Below are 26177 nucleotides of genomic sequence, written 5' to 3'. Positions count from 1 at the left end.
ACAGCGGCCAGGTAAACATAGCCTCACTCACAGCGAGCGGCAGATTCCACACCCAGCGGCCAGGTAAACATAGCCTCACTCACAGCGAGCGGCAGATTCCACAACCAGCGGCCAGGTAAACATAGCCTCACACACAGCGATTCGACACCTAGCGGACACATTCAAGGCCAGAGTAGCTGATCTGCAAGCAGAGCTGGCTGAGAGAATTTTTCCAGATCGGCTATTTTGGCCTTAAATAGGAAATTTACATTGAATTCTCACCTTAGTGAATGGCCCTTTCTGGGTTTTCTATTTTTTTTTTTTTACTTTACTTTAACAGAGAGATTTCATTTACTTCACTTTGTGGGGAAAAACGTGTCAAATTCTAAAGTGTTGTAAATTGTTATCGAAATTGCAAAATCTTTTGAAAAAAATAAAAATAAACCTGATGTTGAAATATTCTTGAATTCGGCTTGGTTAATATCGCCTAAATCTTGACACTGGATTCTAATTCGTGACAATTCGTAGTTGAGTAGATAAATCAGTGTATGGCTGCCTGTCCTGGCACAGTCAGGGCATGCCATGGAAATTACTTTAACCCATGCAACGCAGTACTGGTGGCATATGTGTGCATACTGGAGGAATGTGTACAGTATTTGCTTGTATATGCCCAACTGTGCGTCAAGGGCAGACAATGGCGTACTAATGATACCGGAGAAACTGACGGAAGCCAAGCACAGAGAGATGGACACAGGTTTCTTCAGGAAGGAAGAGATTCTTTATTGGATCACCGATCGGGACTCAGAGGGACTAATGTCACCAAAATACAGCAAAGTCTGAGCCCCGGACAATAGTGCAGGCTCCTTATATAGGCATATAACTCCTCCCATATTAAGCTCCACCCGCACATTCTCTTAACCAATCAACACAAATAAGAATTAACTTCCTGCTTGACCGCATGGCTTGTCCAGCACAATGGAGGAGGGGGAATACTACATCCTGTATTCTTGCACATGCTCCGTACACTACTGATCGTATCTTGCCTCGTGCATCCAACTGATCGATACGTCAGCATATGCACGTACACATGCCACGTGGTAATCTCGGCCTACTAAATTTATTTTTACCGAGATTCCACCACATTCCCCCCTTTGATGCCTCTTGATATTTTACAATTACTTGAGGCATCACATAACCTTAGTTTTGCTTACACCGCAAGTTACCTTGAACCAGACCAGACTTATCTTATGATGTGAATCTTCAACATTCATCTTCTTGCATTGGTTCTCCCTGATCTAGAGCCTTATATTTATATATCGCCATTATCTGTGCAGCAGCCTTCCTCTCTGCTATACTTCCTATCAGGCTTTGCACAGACCTAACTACTAGGGGTATAAGACACGGCAGGAGTAGACACAACATTAAAATTAGTAGGACTCCTCCTACCACTGCCTTAAGCCCTCCAAACCACTCATACCAGCTACCAAACCAACTACTTGGATTGTACCCTTTCCATACTTGAGTAGGCACATGCGCTAGTTTAACCATATGGCTAGTAAGCTCAGCTATTGCTTGCCCTTCGTCATCTATTTGAAGACAGCAATTGCTTAGGTTAAACTTCCCACATACACCTCCCTCTACTGCCAAAAGGTAATCCAAGGCTAACCTATTCTGGTATACTGCTGTCCTCATCCTGGTATTATGTTTCACTAGGAGATTGAGCGCTTGTGATGTTTCGTTAGTGATAATCTCAACCACCGCCTGTAATCTTATAATGCGGTTGAGCATATAAATAGGGGTTCTATAACCAAAGGTACCATCTTCTGCCCACGTGGCTGGCCCATAATAGTCTATGATACGCTGGGGAGGCCATTCATTATCTTCCCAGGCGCCTATCTCTATGGGTCCCCTTTTCTTCCTATGATTCACATCATACACTTTAACACCTAAAGTCTCACCTGTTTCAATCGGTAACAAGAAGAAGGATGGTTTGAGCATACCCAACACACATGCCCCTTCCCAGTCCTGTGGCAGCTCCGAATAGGCCTTCTTACCACAGATCCAGTACAAATTTGCTGGGGCTCTCCAGGTAGATGTGATGGATAGATCAAACCACACGTCCTTTAAACTGGCATATCTAGCAAACGGGTTAGATGGTTCTGAGACATTTGAAGCCGACCACCAAGTTGTACTTTTAGTATCATCATCATAAGCTTTTTGCCCTAGACAAGTTAATTCTCCTACAGAAGTATTATACATTATTCCTTTCCTTGCTATGCAAACATAACCTATGATGGAGGTCTTTAATCTCCACTCAGATTTACCTCTAACACTCAAATGATAATCGGCTTGTGTAGATATTAGTTGGTCAACTGCCTCAGAACCGGACATCACCTCCTTTGCTTCCCAAGGCCATTGGTCTCCCATGTTAGTACCTCCACACACATAGCAGTTGGTAACATTAAGACTACCGGCAATACTTTCGGCTAAATCTATGAACAGGTTTTTAGCGTTATGGGGGATCTTATTATCTATACTCATCTCTTCATAAAAGGAATGGTATACTTGATGAGTCTGGGAGGATACCGTATCAGTCTCTATCCCTATAAACAATAATGTCCCAGGATCTAAACCCGTCCCGTATATTTGAAACCCAAATAAATTGCCATACTTATCTAAGAACTTGTCGGGGTTATTAATAAGTATATGGACTGGGTTGCATTCCATAGACTTACAATAAGGGCTAGTCGGCAACTTAGTCACTATCATGTCTTTATCTACTGTCTGTCCCCAAGTCGCCCACCCCACACAAGACCAATATGGGCAAAAGTTATAGTCTTTATTTGGGCATCTAGGACTCACATATTTATTTTTGCTACTGGGACAAATGTATTTATCGTTAGACCCATACGTCCTCTCCCATCTAAGATCCCCACATACATTCCACGGCTTTCTACCACTCGATATCGCTTGACACGCATCAAATAGCAGAACACCCGAAGAATGTACGGATTCTAACACCGTCTTATTAATTAGGGTCCCCTGAGGATCTCCATTCCTGAGAGTCAACCAAATTGTACGAGGTTGATACTCTGGACTGAAGCACTTAGGTTCTCCTACTCCTAAATGGCACACACTATAGTCTATATTTAGGTATCTACATCTTGATACCTCTCCTTTACACTCGTACTGTGAATGCCAAATTAGGGTTTGGGAAATATGGTTACCTGTTCTCGTAGTCTTAATGCATACCTCACAGCTAGGAGTGTCGGTACCTCTACCTTCCTGAATATAAAAACACATGTAAATAAACACAATCAAAAGCACATCTTTCGCCGTCATCCTCAGTCTTCGTCCGTGCGATGGAACTTCAGCTTCCAGGATGTGAGGGCTGCAGGGAATGGAGTTCTGCTCGTCTTCACAGGTGTCCCTTCGAGACTTTCCTGGCTTATACACTATGTGATGGTAAGCGGACAGGCTTTATTATGGCCTTCTCACTCACACCTGTAACAATAAAATTTGTAATCCACAATAATTCCTCGTTACTCCGACTGAGTAGTGCGTTTCAACCGGATCTTGCAGGGATTCTCTGGATCTGCTGTAACTTGCCAAGAATCGACTGCTGCTGGCTTAACCCTGGAGTGATGTATCCACGGAGTCACTTCGGCTACTTTTATCGCTGTAGGGGTAGACAAAAGAACAACATAAGGACCTCTCCACTTGGGCCCTAACGGTACATTATTCCACTCTTTAATCCACACTTGATCTCCTGGATGATAACTATGTACAGGGGGATAAATATTCACAGGTAATCTATCTTGTACCCATTTCTGTACCTCCTCCATAGTCTTACCCAACTCTACAACCTGCTGCCGGGTAATTCCTTCTCCCAACTGACTCAAATCCCCCCTTAAGTTACCAAGTACGGGAGGTGGTCGTCCATACATAATTTCAAAAGGAGAGAGGCCCATCCTTCTGGTAGGGGTACTGCGGATTCGCAATAGAGCTATAGGTAAGAGAACGTTCCACTTAAGTTGGGTTTCCTGACACATTTTAGCCAACTGGTTCTTAATAGTTCTATTCATTCTCTCTACCTTACCAGAACTCTGGGGTCTATATGCAGTATGAAGCCTCCACTTTATACCAAGCATATGAGTCAGTTGTTGTAGGCACTGGTGAACAAAAGCTGGACCATTGTCCGATCCTATAGAACAGGGTAGTCCATATCGGGGTATTATCTCTCGTAGCAGGAATCTCACAACTTCTCCTGCTTTCTCTGTACGAGTAGGACATGCTTCTACCCAGCCTGAATAGGTGCACACAATTACCAACAGGTAACGATGTCCACCCGATTTAGGCATCACTGTAAAGTCTATTTGTAGATCGGACATGGGGAGTCCCCCCATAAACTGGACTCCTGGTGGCTTTACTGGTCCTTGTCTTGCATTATTTTTAGCACACGTTACACATCTACGTACAATGGCCTGAGTCAAGTTGGACAATCTTGGTATGTAGAAATGTTTCCTGAGAGATTCTTCTGTACTGTCTCTCCCAGAATGTGTCCCGTTATGATAGTTCTGGACAATTTCTACTGCTTGTGATGCTGGTATAACTATTCTTCCATCTTCTAGCTGATACCACTTGTTCTCCAAATACTTTCCCGGTTCAGTCTTTAACCACTCCTCTTCTTGAGTTGTATAAACTGGAGTCCATTGAGACAGTGGAGTTGGTATAAGAGCAGCTATATGCCCCACATACTCCTGTCTTCCTGATTCAGCAGCACGCTTAGCTGCACTATCTGCCATCCGATTTCCCTTGGTTACATCACCATCTCCTCTCAGATGCGCTCGACAATGTATGATACCGACTTCTTTCGGCTCCCACTCTGCTTCCAATAGTTGTAGGATTTCAGCTGCGTATTTGATTTCTTTGCCTTCTGAATTCAGTAGTCCTCTTTCTTTATACAAAGCTCCGTGGGCATGAGTGGTTAAAAACGCATACTTAGAGTCCGTATAGATATTTACTCTTAAACCTTCAGCCAATTGTAACGCTCGTGTTAGTGCTATTAATTCTGCCTTTTGTGCTGATGTTCCTTTTGCCAGTGGCCGAGCTTCTATCACCTTGTCTATTGTTGTCACTGCATATCCTGCATAGCGGATCCCTTCTTTCACATAACTACTGCCGTCGGTATAATATTGAACATCGGGGTTCTGGATGGGAAAATCACGAAGATCTGGTCTACTTGAGAATACTTCATCCATTACTTCCAAACAATCATGTTGACTTTCAGTAGGTTGTGGCAAAAGGGTAGCTGGATTTAAGGTATTTACAGTCTCTAAATGCACTCTTGGATTTTCACACAACATTGCTTGATACTTGGTCATACGGCTATTACTAAACCAATGATTTCCTTTGTAATCCAACAACGTCTGTACTGCATGTGGGACTCGTACATAAAGTTCTTGACCCAGAGTGAGTTTATCGGCTTCAGCTACTAGCAAGGCGGCTGCAGCTACGGCTCTTAGACAAGGTGGAAGTCCGCTGGCCACTGCATCCAGTTGCTTAGACATGTAGGCAACAGGTCTTTGCCATGATCCCAAGTACTGTGTCAATACTCCCACAGCCATTCTTCTTTGCTCATGTACGTATAAGTAGAATGGTCGTGTGTGATCAGGTAGACCTAATGCTGGGGCACTCATCAAAGCCTTCTTCACATCTTCAAATGCCGTTTGCTGTTCTTGGGTCCATAAGAAGGGGTCATGCTCTGTACCTTTGATGGCTGCGTACAGAGGTTTTGCTAGTATCGCATAGCTGGGAATCCATATCCTACAGAAGCCTGCTGCCCCCAAGAATTCTCGCACTTGTCTTCTATTCTTGGGTATTGGTATTTGGCAGACAGCTTCTTTTCTCTCTGGCCCCATAATCCTTTGACCTTCAGAGATATGGAATCCTAGATACTTGACAGTTGGCAAACACAACTGAGCCTTCTTTCTAGACACCTTGTATCCTGCCTTCCAGAGAATGTGTAGTAGATCGTGCGTTGCTTGCTGACAGATTTCTTTTGTAACTGCTGCTATCAACAAGTCATCTACATATTGTAACAAGACACACTCTCCTGGGATGGACTCGAAATCCAATAGATCTTGACTTAGGGCTGAACCAAATAGGGTAGGTGAATTTTTAAACCCTTGGGGCAGTCTTGTCCAAGTCATTTGGCGTTTTGAGCCCGTTACAGCGTTCTCCCATTGGAAAGCGAAAATACATTGACTTTCTGTGGCAATTCGAAGGCAAAAGAAGGCATCTTTGAGATCTAAGACTGTGAAGTAAGTAGCCCCGCCCGGAATTAAAGCAAGCAGGTTATATGGATTGGGTACAACTGGATGTATACTAACAACCGCATCATTGACTGCTCTTAAGTCCTGCACAGGTCGATACTCATCTGTACCGGGCTTTTGAACAGGCAACAATGGGGTGTTCCAGGGGGAAGTACAGAATTTTAGGATACCATACCGTATGAATTTATCCAGATAGGATTGGATGTTCTTCTTAGCCTTCTGTGGGATGTGGTATTGTCTTAGGCTTACTGGATAAACCCCAAGTTTCAGTTCAATTTTTATAGGTGGAATATTGCGGGCCAGTCCTGGTGGGTTGTTCTCTGCCCAAACTCCTGGTATGTTGAATAATGTCTCATCACTCCTAGGGTTTTGGCTAGTCAACACTGTATAAAGTCGCCACTCTTCTTCCTTTGGTACGGATAAAGTCATAATACCTGAAGGTCCATTAAACTTTAAAGATGTTGTTCCATTTGGTAGGAACGTAATCTGCGCTTGTAATTTTGATAGCATATCACGTCCCAGCAATTGGACTGGACATTCAGGCATATAAAGGAATTGATGTTTTACTACGTGGCCTCCCAATGTACAGAGTCGACTTTTAAGAACCGTTTTTTCAGCACTTCTTCCAGTTGCTCCTATCACAGTAATAGTCCTTCCAGATGGAGGAGCAACTAGATTAGTCACCACTGAATGTTCAGCACCAGTGTCGATCATGAACGCACTCCTTTTTCCCCCTATTGATACATCGACCATAGGCTCCGCTCGACCAAGGGGGATGGAGCCCGGTCGGTATCAATAGTCCTCCATGACCGTGTCAGCCAATCCTACGAAGTCCCTACCTTCTCTATCGCGGGACCTTTGCGCTGCTGGAATATACCTGTCTTCCCTAACACTTCCTCTGTTCCCATTACTCCCTCTATAACCATTACTCCCTCCGGGGCCTCCTCTACCTCTCGCTCTGCCTCTAAAGTTTCCGTAACCTGACCTAGGTCTGTCTCTCTCAGACTGTTCTCTTCGCGGACACTCATTTCTCCAATGCCCTTCTTCCCTACAGTAAGCGCACTGATTCCTACTTAGAGGTTCCTCATTCCACTTACTATCGCCTCTATCTGGGCCCCGTCTATCTACGCCTGCGATCGCTACCGCTAGCATATCAGCCTTTTTACGCATCTTGCGCTCTTCCTCTTTCTTACTTTCTGTATCCCTGTTCATATAAACCTTATTAGCTACCTCCATTAGTTGGGTGATGGACATACCTGCAAACCCTTCTAACTTTTGTAGCTTGCGCTTAATATCTCCGTATGCTTGGCTGACAAAGGCGGAGTTAACCATTCGGGAATTATCTGCGTCTTCCGGATTAAAGGGGGTGTACAAGCGGTACGCCTCCAATAATCGGTCATAAAAGACACTGGGCGCTTCATCGCTTTTCTGGATCACCTCAACTGTCTTCGACATGTTAATGGCTTTCTTTCCTCCTGCTTTCATGCCAGCAATTATAGCGTCTCTATAGGCTCTGAGTTGAACCATATCAGCACCATTTACGTTCCAATCGGGATCAGTATTGGGATAATGTGTTGCGGCCCATGCTGCTGGATTAGCTTGGTTCAAAGCACGGGCTCTATCTTCTAATGCTTTAATGGCTGCTTGATTTATTCTTGTCCTTTCCTCATTGTTAAATAAAGTCATTAATAACTGCTGGCAATCAGCCCATGTCGGATTATGCGTCTGTACTATTGAGGTGAACAGATCAGTCATGGCTTGTGGTTTCTCAGTATACGAGGAATTATGGGTCTTCCAGTTTAAAAGATCGGTTGTGGTAAATGGGACATATACGAAGACTGGGTCAGCGTGTGCCATTTGACCTGCGGCATCGATATAAGCTGACCCGGGATTTAGGCGAAGAGGCATCTGATAATGCTTTAATTGTTGGGCACCAGTCAACTGTCGGGTTTGGATAGGGCTACGTAGAGAGGCGTCAGTCATGAGTTCCGGTCGGGGAGAGATAGGGTATGGGGATGTGGGAGGTTGGTTTTGTGAAAAGGTCGTAAATAAAACACTTCGAGCCGAGCTAGATGAAGCTTGACCGGAAGTCTGAAGTGGCGCCAAATCAGGATATTCGTTTTTAATGGGGGTGGGTTCTGGTTCCGGAAGGGGAGATTTAGTACGAGGGGGGGTGGATCCTGTACTGGAGGAGGAAGCGGAAGTGGATGAGGGTAATGAGGGGAGGGGTGCAGGGCTTCCTGCGTTTGCGTCACTTCTTCTTAACGGAAAGTAAGGGGGCAGCAAAGGGATCTCGGACTCAGGGGGCGTGTCCAAAATGGGCCTAACACCAGTCCTAGTGGACGAACAAGTCCTAGCTACCATGAGGCGACACTGCTCCTCGTGGCATGTCTGGAGCCATTTTGGCGAGTCATTTACGGCCTGTCTCCAACAGTCAATATAAGGAAACTGGCCGTAAAGTTCAGGCCTACCTGATACAGCCACGTGTAAGCGCTGTACCAGAGTTAAATCCAAACTGCCACGTGGCGGCCATGCCGCAACCAAAGTAGGCCACTCCCTAGTGCACAAAGTAACTAAACGCACAGGAGACATCTTAACCCCAAAATCACAAGTTTTGAATCCCTTTTTAAAATTCTTCACCATACAACCTAAGGGATCCGGAATCGTTGACTGCGACGCACCCATACTTAACAATGGAACGTCGTCGACAACGAATACTATGCACGCGTACTATTCAACAGTCACACCCGTTTCCTCTGGCAACAGCACCACGTGGTACGGTTACCAAGTGAAACGTACACAATAACAATAAACACTCAGGGAATTCCCGTACACACACAGCTGTTACACCAGTCACTATATAATCAATATTATGCCCTTTGGCGTAACTATACAGTCACCCACGCTATAATTCTCTATATACGAATTACCCGTCTATAACACACCCCAGTAACATCGTCTTTTACAAATAGTGGTTACAGTACGGTTAGCATAGGTCAAAGCACAAGTTAAGGTCACAATACAATTATTAGTGGTTATGGTGTTAAACATGCAATGGACGACAATGATTAGTACTTATTATACAATGTCAGTAAATATACAGGGTTATGGTACCGTGCACTATAATACAGCAACACACTATTAACACTCTCGCTAGACGGCTGAGCTCGCGCTATCTAACAAGATATACACTTTACTAAAACAATCGTTAACACATTTACAATTCCCAACTAAACTATTGGCCAGTACCTTGAATGGACTACCTAAAAACAATCTACATACGTTTTGGTTAGCCACACTGCCCAATCACCACATATATAGCGAGCTAGAGAACCGAATTTACACAGACGCCTCTTAGTCGCACTATACAACGAGCTAGAGGACCGAATTTACACAGACGCCTCTTAGTCGTACTATCAAAAGTCTAGTGGGTTCCAAATTTACACGCCTTCCCACTTAGCCCAGATAGGATGAGAACTAGCGAACCGGATTTACACAGACGCCGCTTAGTCTCCCGGTCCCTCCGACCTAGCGAACAAAATATACACCCTAGAACGCTAGTCTAGACAAGACACCGGTGTCCGGCTAGGGCTTATTTTACACCAGAGCGCCCCGCCTGACTAACCAAATCAAACGGTCTGACTAAAGAGCGTTCGATCGAGCGGTGCGCCTTCGCTCCTTCCCTCCGACAGAGGGGGCAGATACACAGATTCAAAACCCCTTTGGGCCTACCGCACAATCGGTATACCCCTAGTGGGTCCTGCCGTCTAAAACAGCAGTTGTCTTACCTCCTCGTTCCTGAACCTGAGTTCACACTCATCGACGGGGACACCCCAGCACTTCTCACGTAGAGGCCGATGATCTCCTGGACAACAGACCAGTGGCGCCGAGACGAAGGGAGGTCCACGCAGAAGTTCAGGGGTGCAGCCGTAGAGAACGTGGGCAAAGATAGACCGTCTCACGCCTCTGCCTCTCAGCTACCGTTGAACGATGAGCTTCCCGGCCAATGCACCAAATGATACCGGAGAAACTGACGGAAGCCAAGCACAGAGAGATGGACACAGGTTTCTTCAGGAAGGAAGAGATTCTTTATTGGATCACCGATCGGGACTCAGAGGGACTAATGTCACCAAAATACAGCAAAGTCTGAGCCCCGGACAATAGTGCAGGCTCCTTATATAGGCATATAACTCCTCCCATATTAAGCTCCACCCGCACATTCTCTTAACCAATCAACACAAATAAGAATTAACTTCCTGCTTGACCGCATGGCTTGTCCAGCACAATGGAGGAGGGGGAATACTACATCCTGTATTCTTGCACATGCTCCGTACACTACTGATCGTATCTTGCCTCGTGCATCCAACTGATCGATACGTCAGCATATGCACGTACACATGCCACGTGGTAATCTCGGCCTACTAAATTTATTTTTACCGAGATTCCACCACACTAAACTTGGAAGGACTCTAGAGGGTTGCCTGTTACTTATCTCCACTGCACTTCTCCCCCCTAGTATGTGCTTCAATAAGGAACGGCCCTTCCGGAAAAGTGACAGCTCAGCTTGAAGCCATAATAATTGCCAAATTGCAAAATAAGGAAAATTGGATCATTGTTTTTTTTTTTCTTCAGTTTAGCTATTTGGCCTAAGAGATATATTCAGGGTTACTAAAAGCAACTGTATGGGCACCATAACAACTTAATAAAAATTAAACCGTTTAACCTCAAAGGTTGCTCTGGGGAAAGGGAGATGCGATGCTAGAGAGCCCCTTCAGCTAAAACATTGTGAAAGAAATCTGGGCACCATAACAATTTTATTTCAATTAAGTTGTTCTTTTTTATGAATGGGAAGTTACTGATTGGCTTAGATCATCAGCGCACCGCTGTAGCCAATCAGCGGTTCCATTGGCCAGTGGCATAAAAAATGAAAGGCTAATTTGTTTATTGAAGGTGGGTGTTGACGGTGTTCTATCAAAAAACCCTACCCCGTGAAAATTCCCTACCCTCGTCACTTCCTGTGACGCGGCCGCACCGGAAGTGACCCTCATCCAATGGAGGAGGAGGGTGTGCGCCGCCGCGCAGGCGCACAACAACTAGGCTAGGTAGGGATTTTTCACGGGCTAGGGGAAATTAATGCCACAGTGCGCACGCGCGGCAAAGTACTCCCATCGGAGGTACAGCGCGCGTGCGCACTAGTGGAAAGGGAGCTTCACAAACCGCGCGTGCGCAGTATAGGGGTAGGGGATTTTGATGGCTATTAGCCCTGTGAGATCTCCCTACCCCTATAATGCGCATGCGCGAACGCTGATCGTCGGATTAAAGCCTCTCCCTGCTCCCAACACTCTCAGCCATCCAAGATTGAGGGTGAAGTATGGTGGGACGGTGGGTGTTTATGTGCATTATATTGGGGGGTCTGCGCAGAATTGGGGGGTCTGTGCAGAATTGGGGGTCTGCGCAGTATAATAGGGGGGCAGCTGTACCGCTGTACCTCCGACGGGAGTACTTTGCCGCGCGTGCGCACTGTGGCGTTAATTTTCCCTACCCCATGAAAAATCCCTACCTAGCCTAGTTGTTGTGCGCCTGCGCGGCGGCGCACACCCTCCTCCTCCATTGGATGAGGGTCACTTCCGGTGCGGCCGCGTCACAGGAAATGACGAGGGTAGGGAATTTTCACGGGGTAGGGTTTTTTGATAGAACACCGGTCCTCTTCTTCTCCTGGCACTTCAGCACCATGAGCATGAGGTCTATAGAGGATACCATGACAATACGAGATCCTCAATAGGCAGAGCCATTTCCCTGCACCCGTCACTGGTGATGGCTGGGGGATTTACATGTCTTAATAGCGGTAGCTCTGTCCAGCGTCTAGAGGTGTCAGGTGTAGGAAAAATACTGAGACAAAGTAGTCCCTATTTTGACTCAGTATATCTCTTGATTGGGTTGGAATTTCCGTGAAATACAAATACATTTAATATTAGTATTTCATGAAGATTTTATCCGCATGAAATACTAATTTTGCCACTTTAACATGTACAGTTTGGTTTTTAATTCACTGTTTGGTAAATAAACCCCACACTGCTGCTCTGATGACAGCTACCATTTCATATTATCCATATGAGTGCCATAAAATGAGCAGCTAATCTGGTAACAAATAATTTACAATGTGTTAACATGTATCAGTTTGCAGGAGCTATTACTTTTCGTTGCAACATTAGCCTATTCTAACATATGTGACATTCTCCAAATAGAATCTTTGCCCTTATCAAACATGGCTGCCACGACCTTCTCCAGGCTCCACCTCTTTGAGGCAGCACAGGGGGAAGTTCTTGTCTAACTCTCCCAGCATGGCCAGAGCTGCTGCACACATGTAGCTTCCCATACTGTGGCATCACATGCTTGTATGTCCTTGCATAGTTATGGCTGACAGATGACAATGCCTTGTGATTATCCAACTCCTGGCATGCTCTGTGTGTTCAGGTCCCTGTGTTTGAAAGAGAATCTGTCAATACAAGAAAAGCAATCTGCAAAGAGAATTTTTGGCACTTACTCCAGATCCTAGTCACTGCAGAAGGGCAAAGGTACAGTAGGGCACTAGACTGTAAAGGCTCCAAAGCAGGGCCCTCTCTCTATCCTGTGTGAACATGTATCTATATGTATGTTTATTTTTGTACTAGATAGGTATTTGTAACCTTGTGCTTTTATAGTTTATTATGGAATATGCTGACATAACAAATATTCAATAATTTAGCTGACTAGTGCAAGGATGGCTTGTTGTGATGTGATTGGCAGTGGCATAGCAGGTCACATCTTATTTTATTACTAACCGCTAGAAATGAAGTAAGTACACACACACACACAGCACTAAGTCATGGGTTTCTGCAATCCTCCAACTATTGATGATTTCAACTCCCATCAGAGCCCAGACAGTATTTTGGATCCTGGGTGTTGTAGTCCATAGCTGACCAACCCTGGAAGTAATTTTGAGCCAAGTTGACATTTGGTCACATTTATGTGCCCTTCTGTCTGTCATTATGTATTGACATGACTGTGCATCATGGGAATCATAGCCAACAATAGTTGGCTTGCTGAAAGAAATCTATTTTTTTAGAAATCTATTCTCAGAGGTCATAGATGTACCCTTTGATACTACAGTTTAGTGTGTTCTCTGTTGGCATACCTTAACTTTTAATCTGTTACTCTGAAATAAGTTTATTTAACCCCTTAAGGACCAAACTTCTGGAATAAAAGGGAATCATGACGTGTCCCACATGTCATGTGTCCTTAAGGGGTTAAAAGAGCTGCTGTCAACCCTACTGTTTTGATGCCTCAAGACAATGACTTTGAACAACCTGTTCTTATTTATAGAATATACATGGGAATTCTGATTCACTAAATTTTTTGACATGGCAAAAGTCACTTTCATCATACTAACACTAATATTGCTTGCATAGTTGCATTATATCGTTATTACAGAGCTGGGCACACTACTATTTCTAATGTTGTAATTACATGGGATGTCACAATGTATCCTGTTTAGAGGTGATGTATACTGCAACTCCTATCACTATCGACCAAGCTGTGACCCTGTCCTGCAGAATTGTGTAAGTGGTGTCATTGTTAATGGCAGTGTAAAGTCACTGCATTCTGGGCACAGCAACACCACTGTCTCATAAAAGCAACTTCAAAAGTGAATACGCGCTATTTATAAAAGGAATGGCAATTTATATACGTACTGCTCTTTTATTGGTTTTGGAATAGCCTGCTAAAGCATAATCAGCCTATTGTTAGTGATGTCCCGAACAGTTCACCGGGAACCGTCCGCCGGCGAACATAGCGTGTTCGTGGTCCTCCCCCTAACCGGTTGTCTCGTTATTTTTGACCCTGAGGAAAGTCCCGAACAGGGACTGAAACGTTGGTCGTCATTTTAAACTCTTTCAATTAAACTTTATTTTTAAGACCGGAGAGCAGCCATTTCTATTTTGGGGGAAAAAAATCTCTCTGTCTCTCTGTCTCTCTGTCTCTCTGTCTCTCTGTCTCTCTGTCTCTCTGTCTCTCTGTCTCTCTGTCTCTCTGTCTCTCTGTCTCTCTGTCTCTCTGTCTCTCTGTCTCTCTGTCTCTCTGTCTCTCTGTCTCTCTGTCTCTCTGTCTCTGTCTCTGTCTCTCTCTCTCTCTCTCTCTCTTTTCTATGATTTAACTCATAGAAGGCAGGATTATGTAATCCTGTAGAAATTCAACAAAAATATATACCAATGCAATATTTGTTTTTATTCTTTTTAATTCAGAAAAATGAAGGGAAAAGAAGAATTGATCCCTGGAGCTACTGGTATCACATTATCTCAACAGATTCTTGCATCATCTACAGGAGCTCTGCTGACATCTCTTTTTGGTATGAAATTAACATATATTAAAAATGTAATGGGATCGGTGTCCGTGCCAAAACTGAAAATATACTTGGCACCTAGTTGCAGTTATAATACTTTTATCTATGTAAAAAGGTGAATGAAACCCTGTGGGCTCTCTACCCCAGTGTCCATTTTGACTGTGACCTCTCTTTCACTCCCCACTTCCATTCAATATCTAAATCCTGCCACTTTTATCTCAAAACCATAGCTTGCATCGGCTCCTTTACTACTCCTTCACTCTGTTTACTACTGGAACCTTTTGTACTTTGGGATTCATTTATAGTTTTTACCTTTATATCTCTCCATAAGAGTAGTCCAAACTTGATTATATACTAACCAATTAACTTCTCCCCTCTTTGTCTTCACTTACCCAAACATCTCAGTTTTTACTCAGTTCTTATATAGTCTATGCCTTGTTCACCCATTGTACATCGCGGTATGTTGATTCTCCACTAACAATAATAATCTGAAATGTACAAATTAATAGATGCTTAAAATGTCCTAAACTATTAATACATGCCCTTTTCTTTTTAATTACCTAGTTACACCACTGGATGTTGTGAAAATTCGACTCCAGGCTCAAAGCAAGCCCTTCATTAAAGGTATATCCATTCTTTCCTTGTGTGTGTTGAGAATTGATGTTTTTTTTATTTATTTTTTTATGATGTTCTTAAGAAACAACTTAGAATCTTATGTACTACGACAGGAGTTCTAAAACATTTTTGACAGGAAGTAAAATGATGTACATGACATAGATATACTAAAATAAATTCTGCATAATACTTCCATTACACTTTTCCTAGCACTAAGAGGGAATGCAGCACCGTGACTGCAAATCATTTGTGGCCAGTGTCACGACGTCACTATTGCAGATATTTAAACAACTTTAAATTTTGGAACTTAACACTAACTCTCTCATTTAATGCGCTTTGTCTTATTTGAATTTATTGACATCTTCAGTGGTGGAATATATAGTCTAAAAGAAATTGAAACATCTATACGATGTACAGGCCCGTTGCGAACAGGCAAGCAAACCAAGCAATTGCTTGGGGCCCCGAGCTGGCCCGAGGCCCCAAGCAGGGCCGGCGCTTCCTATCAGGCTGCAGCCGCCTGAGCGCTCTATAGAGAGCCTCAGGCGGCTGCAACACTGCCTCTCTCGTCACCTCCCCTTCCCTGTGGCGTGGCCGAGCTCCTCTTCCTTCTGTCAGTCCGGCCGGGTACCGCGCGGTACAGGAGATTCAGTTTCCTGTTCCCGGCCGGACTGACAGGAAGTGCAAAAAGGTGAGTAATGTAACGCGCTGCGCATTAAGCTGGCGCTATATAAATACCAATAATAATCTGTTTTGTTTTTTTGTCTTTTTTCCATTAGGAAAATGTTTTGTTTATTGCAATGGTTTAATGGACCATCTATGTGTGTGCGTAAATGGGAACAGCAAAGCATGGTACAGGGCACCGGGTCAATTCAGAGGAACTGCGGTAAGATCTTTGTTACCCAGGTTATTGGGCATACATGTTTTCTTCATTCCATATTGAATTTAATCAAAGGGAAAAGTATACTTGGATTGATTGAAAAGGGTAGAGTTGTGAGGAGATGGATGGCTGGTAGGAATTAGGGAATGCAGGAAAGGCCAAGACAGGGATGACGGAGAGTGAGAAAATGGGGGGAATAAATACAGTTGGGATAAGAAGGTTGATGGGAGGAACACTTGTTGATGCTATTTAGTTTAGTGTAATATTTTAATGACACTATTTATTTAAATGTTTGTGTGGCATTCGAGCTCAATTGAAGCCACCAAGTCTGTTGTTATTATCATAGAAAAAAAAAAAAAAACAGTCTGTAGAGAATGACCTTATTAAGTATAGCACTGCAAATGATTACTAGATGTAGGCTAATGCAGATTGCTTTTCCTATTGTGCTATTATTCTAATATGTTTGTATTTTGATACCTTGGTTTATTGCCAGTCATCTTTTACATGATGTGGCAGTTCAGGGTAGTTAGTTAAATAAACATGCAATGGAACACTTAGATAAATATGTAATAGAAGTGCACGATTATTTACCTGGCAATAATTCACCTGTATGGAATGTTGTGGAAATTGCAAATGTGCAGACAGGCGCAGACAGAGTGTTAGCGAAACCTTCCTTTTTTTTTTTTTTTTTTTTTTTTCATAGAGGGTCACATGAGGCAGATATTTACTGTAGAAGATAACTAATAGCAATCAACTTTTAGTGGTAAAATAACAGGAACAGGATATTATATATCTAATACTTTTTTAGATGTACAGTAATTCTTAATCCGAAAGGAGCAGCATAACTGTTTTTCATCCACAAAGCAAATCAAGATTTAACTCAAAAACCGTAGGTGTACTTTTGTTGCCAACGGTTTAGACATTAATGGCTGTGTGTTGAGTTATTTTGAGGGGTCAGCAATTTTACACTGTTATACAGGCTGTACACTTACTACTTTACAGTGTAATTTATTCAGTGTTGTCACATGAAAAGATATAATAAAATATTTACAAAAATGTGAGGGGTCTACTCACTTTTGTGAGATACTGTATATTGGTCAACTCTGGCAGGATTTTTCAGTAAAGGGAAAATTCAAACTGAATTTCAAATTTAAAGTCTAAATGACAAACTGGAAGCATAATCTAAGTCTGCCATGCTTCGGTTCAGCTACTCTGGCCTAAATTTTAAATTCACTTTGAATTTTCACTTTAGTGAATAACCCTGCAACTCTACTGTTTCCTGGTGATATTATTGAGTTACCATCCATCTATTTTGCATTTTGCAGGATGCATTTATCCAAATTATCAGAAATGAAGGAGTCAGGTCTTTATGGAGTGGTCTTCCCCCAACACTGTAAGTGGTGTCTTTCATTTTTTTTTGGTCTACCATTTCTTTGTAATACTCAATGGTTAAACAATGTGGGCGGCTATAACATTGTTGCAATCTCAGAATCTGATAGAAATCAGTGTTAGCCAACTATATTTGAGTTTAAAGGGTTTCTCTTTTCAATTTTCAATGTGATTGATTTTATGTTTTACTGCCCCATGGGCACTAGTGACTTTGCCCAGCCCCTCCACCGTTTAAAAAAATAAATCTATTTTATTTTTTTATTTTGTTTAGGTTAAACCTGTAAATTAAAGATAACCTTTACCTAGAACCCAGGGGCCGTATCCTTTGTCTCTTTTATCTCTGATGAGCACTCAAAGACTTCTTATAGAGAAGAATTTGATTGGACTGACATCCTGGCTCTGACATAGAAAACACAGGGAAGTGGGAAGGGCTGTAAGAGCTCAAATAAGTGAGTGAGAGAGTGGGCATATAAGCTCCCATGCCGCCTACAAGGGTAGAAGCTGATTGTTTTTTACACAGAATTAAAAAATTAATTTCTTCCCCTTTTTCCCCGTTCTTTTTTTACATCTACTTGTGTTAGTAAAATTTTGTAGCTAATTACTACTTATCTTGTGACACACAGTTACACCAAACATATTAAGATAATATTTCCACTGAATCCTCATATATTATCTAATTTGCATATAAGATAAACTGACCTTGGAAGATGTGCTTTTTGGATAATGCACAGCTGTAGCTTTGGGTATCTGCGCTTATAGGACTTTATGACTTTAAAGTAAACCGGAGCCGTTCAGCAATGTGCCTTTGGAGCACTTGTAGTCTGTTTGAGCTTTCCTCTGTAGAATGTCATTTTTTTTTAGATGAAGTTTTTACTGTCACTACATCTTTATAGGTTTGTGTTTCATATTAACAACACTACAATGGTTACATCTGTAATTAAATCTGCATATGTCTCCCTTATCACAAGCCAAGAGTTACCATCCATTTCCAAGTTTCATTGTTTTTCTGTTGTTGTTCCACATTAAGTGTGATTTGTGTTGGACCAGTGCCAGGGTTGGAGTCTTGGCAGGTGAATTGGAAAATTAAGATTTACGGAAAAAAAATGTAAACGTAATTTATCTTTTCTATATGACAGAATTATGGCAGTCCCTGCCACAGCGTTTTACTTCACGTTTTATGACCAGCTACGGGATATTCTAATTCCAAGATTGCAAGGAAATACAGAAACTGCTAGTCTTCTTGCTGGGGCAACGGCCAGATGTGAGTTATGTTTTCTTTAGAATATCACCTGTTTCCCCTTTACTGTAACACAATACACTTAATAAACAACCAGTTTAACTAGAACTATATTTATAAACCTAAAACTTGCAAATTAGTATGTGTATGCAGCAACATTTGCTTTTTTTAATTTTGTTTTATTTTTAATGTAAAATTTGCTTATCATGAATTGGCGTTATATCTTTTTGAATGTCTTCTTTGCAAATGCAGATACAATACAAAAATCTTTTGAGGGCTGCTTATAGGACAGCCCTGTGCTAAACCATTATTTCCTGATTTTTCAGTGGGTTCAGTGACTCTCATTAGTCCACTAGAGTTAATTCGGACAAAGATGCAGTCCCGACCGTTGTCCTACAGAGAGTTGTGTCTGTGCATCCAGAGTTCGGTTGTGAAGGATGGCTGGCTGTCCCTGTGGAAAGGATGGGGCCCTACAGTCTTGAGAGATGTCCCATTCTCTGGTAAGTTTAGTGTACAGCAAGAGTAGTAAGCAGGTAAGAATGATGACCAAAGTCATAGAGAGAAGGCATTTAGAATTGCAGGTTACTTATGTTTACTGTCTTGGCTGCAAACCCACTTGAGGATCTGAAGTGAGCTGTCATCATAATACTAATGGACTCCAGTTTGATTCTCTCCTGACTTTCTATAAGACTGCTGAGCTTATCACTCTAAGCAGTGCTTTGTGGATACAACACTGATTTCTACTGGAGTTTAACCATCTGCTTTCTTTGTAACATCATCTATTGCAGTATTTTTTTAAACGGAAAGGGAACTGCTGTAGGTTTGGTGGGAAGATTGTAGAGCAGCATGCTTATGGAGAAAAACTAATTCAAAAGAAAAAGAATTTCTATAAACCACTCAGCATAACTAGGTTGTGCTCTTAACTTGTGTGAAAGGCTATAATGTTATTGTTTAATGTGAAGAGGTACGGTGCTACAGGAACAGCTTTTCCTCTCGCTTGCCCCATCCCCAGCTAAACAGGACCAGGAGATTCCAACTTCTACACTTATTAACTGGCAAGCTCTGTGGGATTTAGACTTGCCTGGTAATGTGACGGAACAATTCCTTTTGCAGGCGATACATTGGCATCTAATGTTTTTTTACATTAATTTAGTAAAGGGAAATCTGAAAACATGTAAAAATCAAACCGAGCACACGTTACACTGACCAGCCCCAAAAATATTGTATCATATTATTTCATCAAGTATTCCAGTGTATGCCAGTTTTGCTGTTTTAGTTTTTTATTTTATTTAAAAATGATTATTTTTTTATTGAGAATTTGCAGAGTTGCTGGAATTTCAAATTTTACCCATGTTTTATTATTATTATTATTATTATTATTATTATTTTATACTACATTACAATGTTGTAAAATGAATCTGTGAGATTATCGATATTTAAAAAATATATATATTTTATTTGTTTGCATAATAAATAAAAAAAAATGCAATGAAACCAAAAATACGTTGTTTTTTTTTATTAAACTTACAATTTTTTTTTTTTTTATTTAAATCCCCTTTCTTCCATCTCATTCCTCCACTCCACCACCCTAATTAACTCCCTTGGTTACACAATGGGAGTATAGACAGATAAAGAATTTTCTTATTGAGCAAGTAAACTCATGTCAGATTTTTTGTCATATATTTATACCCATGACCCTCGGTTAGTTTACCTACACAGAAAAAGTAACCATTTTTTGTTTTGCTGAACAGCTCTGTACTGGTTCAACTATGAACTCGGAAAGAAATGGCTGTGCCAGAAGTACAACTCTCCCGAGCCAACGTTTTCAATCTATTTTATAGCTGGGGCTGTGTCTGGTTCAGTAAGTAATTTTTTACCAACTTTCATTTTTTTGAAAGTTTCCTTTAAATTTTGGGGAAAATGTAGAAATCCAGAATTTTTACGCCATAGGCTGTAATAAGTCCTGAAATTTTGGAACAGGCTCCTTATAGTCCGCAAGCTGTAGAAAACAATCTATAATAACTTGCTTACTGTAAATGTAATATTCCCCCATTGCAGTAGAGTCCAGTGAAATACTAAGGTGTTTTGTAGAATTTGCTTTCTTTATATTCTAGTGCAATTGATGACTTTGGTCACTGAGCTATTTGTAAAATCGAAAATTGCTCCTTAAACTAATGCTGTGCATATCATCAGATATGACTTTGACACTGGGTATTACGGTGTTGACATAATTGATTAATGGGGATTAGTGTCTAATGAAGTTCCACTTCTACTTGAGCAATATTAGCTTAATTCTAAAGCATACTGTGCTTTAAGATTGTTTTGAGGATATTGACTGTGTGAGTCACAGCCAGGGGAGATGTGGTTAGGGCTGCAAAACAGAATGGCCAACAGCATGGCAGAGAATTGAGAAGTGAGACTGCAGGGGCATGATCTATACACCAATACTGCTCCATAACGTTGTTTTGGTGCTTCGAGTGCCCCTTTAATATGATCCTGTTAACTTAACATTTTATATTCTCTATGTCTTCTTTTCACAGATTGCTTCGATTGTAACATTGCCTTTTGATGTTGTAAAAACCAGAAGACAAATTGAAGTTGGTGAACTTGAAGTGTTTAGTAGTAAGTGTGTGAATCCCATTTCTGTTTTAAAGTGACAGGCAAGCTCCCACATGTTCAGTTCCTAGTAACATAAAATGTGACGGCAGATAAGAACCATTCGGCCCATCTAGTCTGCCCAATTTTCTAAATACTTTCATTAGTCCCTGGCCTTATCTTATAGTTAGGATAGCCTTATGCCCATCCCACACATGCCCAAACTCCTTTACTGTGTTAACCTTTACCACTTCAGCTGGAAGGCTATTCCATGCATCCACTACCCTCTCAGTAAAGTAATACTTCCTGGTATTATTTTTAAACCTTTGTCCCTCTAATTTAAGACTATGTCCTCTTGTTGTGGTAGTTTTTCTTCTTTTAAATATTGTCTCCTATATTGTTATTTCTCTTTATGTATTTAAATGTTTCCTATCCCCCCTGTCTCGTCTTTCCTCCAAGCTATACATGTTAAGATCCTTTAACCTTTCCTGGTAAGCTGTATCCTGCAATCCATGAACCAGTTTAGTAGCCCTTCTTTGAACTCTTTCCAAAGTATCAATATAGAATTACATATAGTTGTGTGTGTGTGTGTGTGTATATATTATATATCATACAAGATCTAGCGCACTCACTCTTTAAAGTGCTGCTTTTTTCCGATAAGCTAAGCAGTGTTATAGAAAGTTTAAGCACCCACGATTTACATCTTTCTTTGTTTAGTGCTCGCTGTGCACACTGCGTAGCTTTGTGTGTTGGAGCAAATCCAGTCACTTTTACTGTGTTTGTTTTTTGGGGTGGGGAGGGGGAAGGGTGCCAAATCTGGCACGGAGAGTCTGTTTTAATAATGATGAACATTGTACTAAATATACCTATATAAATGTGTTTTATTCAGCTTCCCAGAAAAGATCCACATCAACATGGAAGGTGATGAATACAATACTGGCTGAGAATGGGTTCAGTGGGCTGTTTGCTGGTTAGTTAATTGTTTTTTTTTTTTGTTTTTTTTTACTTTATCTATAAATGCTTGCATGATCCATGCTGATTTTTCTTATAATACTATCATTTTAAGACAGGTTTATTTTCCACTGCTTATTTTATATTTTTGGACATCTGAGTGCAGCACTGGGAGTTTTTACTAACAAATAAAATACATTTATATCTTTGATGGTAATTAGTCTTAAAATTCTCCATGCAATCTTTGAGAAAAGTGGTTGTGGCGGACCGCCTAGGTACCTCCGTCAATCACGCTTCCTAGTGCTCACCAAGTACCATAAGCACCGCACCGGACACCATAACCACTGTAGCCTCCTTAGCTGCCGCAGCTTGGCTGGGGCCTCGTCGTCCCTTACCACCCTGGACCAACACCTAGGTCCATCTCCCAGTGTGAAGACCTCTCCTCCAAGAGAGTATAGGAGATATAGTAATTCAAAGAGCAGTATAGCAATCCCCCCCCCCCCCCCACACACACACACATGAGCCAAGGCTCAATGCTGGGAAGTTGTCTCTTCATTAGAGGTCACACATGGTCTTTTATGCAAACCCCATGCAAACCCCATGCAAGTAAGACTCCAGTAGGTGTAAGTTGAAAAACGTATCAGCAGCTTTATTATAAAAAGGTGAACAATCACCATCAGCTTTAAATATAAAATTGAGGACTATAGGTCCTACGCGTTTAGTTCCAACAGGGGAACTTTCTCAGGGACCAAATGGCAGTGATATATATATATATATATATATATATATATATATATATATATATATATATATATATATATATATAAAACAAAGATAATAACCCCTTTATGAGTCTCTATTTATAGGGCTAATCCCTGTGTCCATTGGTGGATCCGTAGGCCGTTGATCCTTGAATCCCATAGGTGCAAGTGCAGTATCTGTTCAGGTGTAAACCATCATCCAATCTTCTTCCCGATTAAATTTGGCGCGTCTGTGTATAGCCGGAACCGGAAGTGTGTGTCATCCTTTACTTCTGCGTTCCAACTGATCGTGCGTTTCAGCACGACAAGATTTGGACATAACTACATATTGCCCTCTGGTGGTCGCCCAATACATAACATTTAACATACTTATATACAATACAGACGGTGGTTAAATCTACTGAAGGGGAAAAAAAGAATTAGTATCAAAACTAGACATTGTTCATATTGTACATCAAGCACCTTTGGGGAATATAATTCATATTTACAAGTGCATTTAATATCTTGTATTCAATTTAAATTTTGGTGTTAAAGTGAAAAGATTACAAATAAACTTTATATAGAGTGAAAATAATTTCCTATTGTCTTAAAGTGACACGTGCAATAAACCTTATACATAAGAATTTATATAGTCATATTATGTTCCAATAACTATAAAGAGTTCTCCATATTCTTTGGAGTTTAGCACACATACCTATTATTAGAAAAATACACCATTCGGTATACAGAATAGTAAAAAATGGTGGAATAATATAATTCCCAATTATGATATTCTCCCATAAAAAAAAAAAAAGTAAAATTTTATATATCATAAAGGAGAAAACACATCTAGAGAATACAAAGATACAACCATTGGAGAAAAAAGGGATGTATCTAATCCGGAGAAGAAAATGAAAGAATAATATTCAGACAAAACAAATTTCTTAAACCAGGAAGCAAACTAAATCTATATCTACAGTGAACCCCTTAGATTCAAGGGTTTGGAGTCTATGGATCCAAAATATCTCACTGAGCCAATTTATTTATTCTGTCACCTCCTCGCCAATGTGGTAAACCCCTTTCAATCCTTATACACCTAAAATGTTTAAATGAAAAGGAAGGGCAGGTATTACAATGGACTGGGACAGAGTGGGTAGTAAGTTTCTTTTTTTTATGTTATTCAGATGTTCAAGTATCCTTAATTTCAAGACTCTTTTGGTGCGTCCGACATATTGTTTGCCACATGGACATTGCAGTAGATAAACTACAAAATCCGTGTGGCAACTTATCTCCGATCTAATTTTAAACACGTCACCTGTTATACAACTTGAAAAAGCTTTGGTCCTGTCAATCAATGCAGTGGCACATGCTTTGCATAAACCACAACCTCTAAATGTTCCCGGTTGGGTTAGAATATCATCTTGAGTAAGATCATCTCCAGGGATAAACATGCATTTGGATTTGGGATTAGGTTGGGAGCACTATAAAATTCTCCAAGAATGTTTTTTTTTTTCTTGTTAAATAATTTTTATAAAGTGTCATGGCAGCCAGCATGGACACAGAAGAGAGCAAAGTTGGAAACAATGTGTTTGAGTCGCTTAATTGAAACCATATTATACTTTTTTTTAATATATGGGTAATGACTCACTGCCTTTCTCAGGGAATGCCTGATTGCAGTTTTAATATTTTGTTTGTGTGATTAATTCATTCTTGTTTTTTTTTTTTTCTTTTCTCTTTAAAGGTTTAATTCCTCGTCTAATTAAAGTAGCGCCTGCCTGTGCCGTAATGATCAGCACCTATGAATTTGGGAAAACTTTTTTCCGCAAGTTAAACAAAGAAAAACAGTTGAAAAAGCCGTGATCTTGCCACGTTCTCTCGTTCCTGTTTATTGTTCTGATTTACGGAGAGCAAGACGCACAGAGCTTCGCCTAAATCTTAAACGGGATAACTCTGTGTAGTAGTCCACACAATGGGCAGGATCAGACTGTGATCAGATAAACCAAGAGAAGAGTGTACTGTAGGTACCAACGTAAGCACATTTTAATGTACACATAGTAACCCAAACACTATATTGAACCATTCAGATGACCCATAAAGGAATAGAAAGGATGATTGAAAGAACTACGATGGCTTACACCACATATTACCTATGTTATTTATCTAGGTAAATAGAATTATCGGTATCCTAACAGTAGTGCCAAAGTCCCAGAATCTGCAACTGGTCCTGTAGTAAGGTTATAGTAATTATAGATACCAAACTATGTATTTTAATTGGGGTCAACTAGTTTGGTTAACAAAACCGCACAGAAATCTTTTAGCTTATACTATGGGGGCAGAGATGCTCAAATTGTAGTATATGCATATTTTTGGACCATCGTTCTGTTAATAACAGGAGTATTAAAACATAAAATGCCAAGGAGTATTGTACAAATGACATATCAAGCAAATCTGGAGTTACCCTCAAGTACCTGCGGGGAGCATTAGAAAACTGTAAAATGAATAAATTGTTATATATTACTTACAGCTTTTCAGAAAAGAAATGTAAATTAATTATATTGGAAACCTATGTAATTTATGGCTGAAGAGGAAGTCATTTTTGTGCTTACAATGTCCCTTTAATATAAATATTTTTTAATATAAATTGTGACACAAACTAATTATTTGTTGTGTATTTGAAAGTTATTTTGTATTCTAAAATACTGACATTCTGACAGTAGTAAGACATAGGTAATGAGAAATATATATATTTGACGGAGATCCTGTACTCCATCTGAGTACCTCCATCAAACTTTCCCTGTTTCTGGAGTAGAATCGTTGAAGTGATTTATAGAGGCTCCACAAACATCAACCGAGGCTTGATGGAGGAAAACAGACGTGTTATCGTCGCAACTCACAAGTATGTAATAAACATCCCTCCCTGGCCCCTCAGTGTCTGATATATAACTGGATCACATACAGGATAACTTAATTATCTATCAAACACCAGGGTGCCTTACAGTAGCATTCCCAAAACATGTTGTTCCCCAGAAGTAACATTAATTATACATCCCCAGTTTGTGCTAGTTCTCGAGCTTAAAATGTC

At 41.0% G+C, this 26177-nt stretch overlaps 1 protein-coding gene across 1 annotated transcript; it reads left to right on the top strand.

The window, feature by feature from the left end:
- The first annotated feature begins 12621 nt into the window (after positions 1-12621).
- On the top strand, positions 12622-25936 carry SLC25A40 (solute carrier family 25 member 40). The gene is made up of 11 exons (XM_063450767.1): positions 12622-12889; positions 14594-14697; positions 15256-15315; positions 16083-16189; positions 17509-17576; positions 18709-18833; positions 19136-19309; positions 20561-20670; positions 21350-21431; positions 22294-22374; positions 24837-25936. The coding sequence occupies exons 2-11, from the start codon at positions 14598-14600 to the stop codon at positions 24953-24955; spliced, it is 1026 nt and encodes a 341-aa protein (XP_063306837.1). The 5' UTR covers positions 12622-12889; positions 14594-14597; the 3' UTR covers positions 24956-25936.
- The last annotated feature ends 241 nt before the right edge of the window (positions 25937-26177 follow it).

This window comes from Pelobates fuscus, chromosome 4 (genome assembly GCF_036172605.1).
Source record: "Pelobates fuscus isolate aPelFus1 chromosome 4, aPelFus1.pri, whole genome shotgun sequence".
In the NCBI taxonomy this organism is placed as follows: domain Eukaryota; kingdom Metazoa; phylum Chordata; class Amphibia; order Anura; family Pelobatidae; genus Pelobates; species Pelobates fuscus.
This window is presented reverse-complemented; position numbering and strand designations above follow the sequence as displayed.

Coding starts and splice junctions, on each gene's coding strand:
- SLC25A40 (XM_063450767.1), top strand. CDS start 14,598: ATGAAGGGAAAAGAAGAATTGATCCCTGGAGCTACTGGTATCACATTA. Junction 15,316..16,082: donor AAGCAAGCCCTTCATTAAAG/GTATATCCATTC, acceptor TTTTTCCATTAG/GAAAATGTTTTGTTTATTGC. Junction 17,577..18,708: donor AGTGGTCTTCCCCCAACACT/GTAAGTGGTGTC, acceptor TCTATATGACAG/AATTATGGCAGTCCCTGCCA.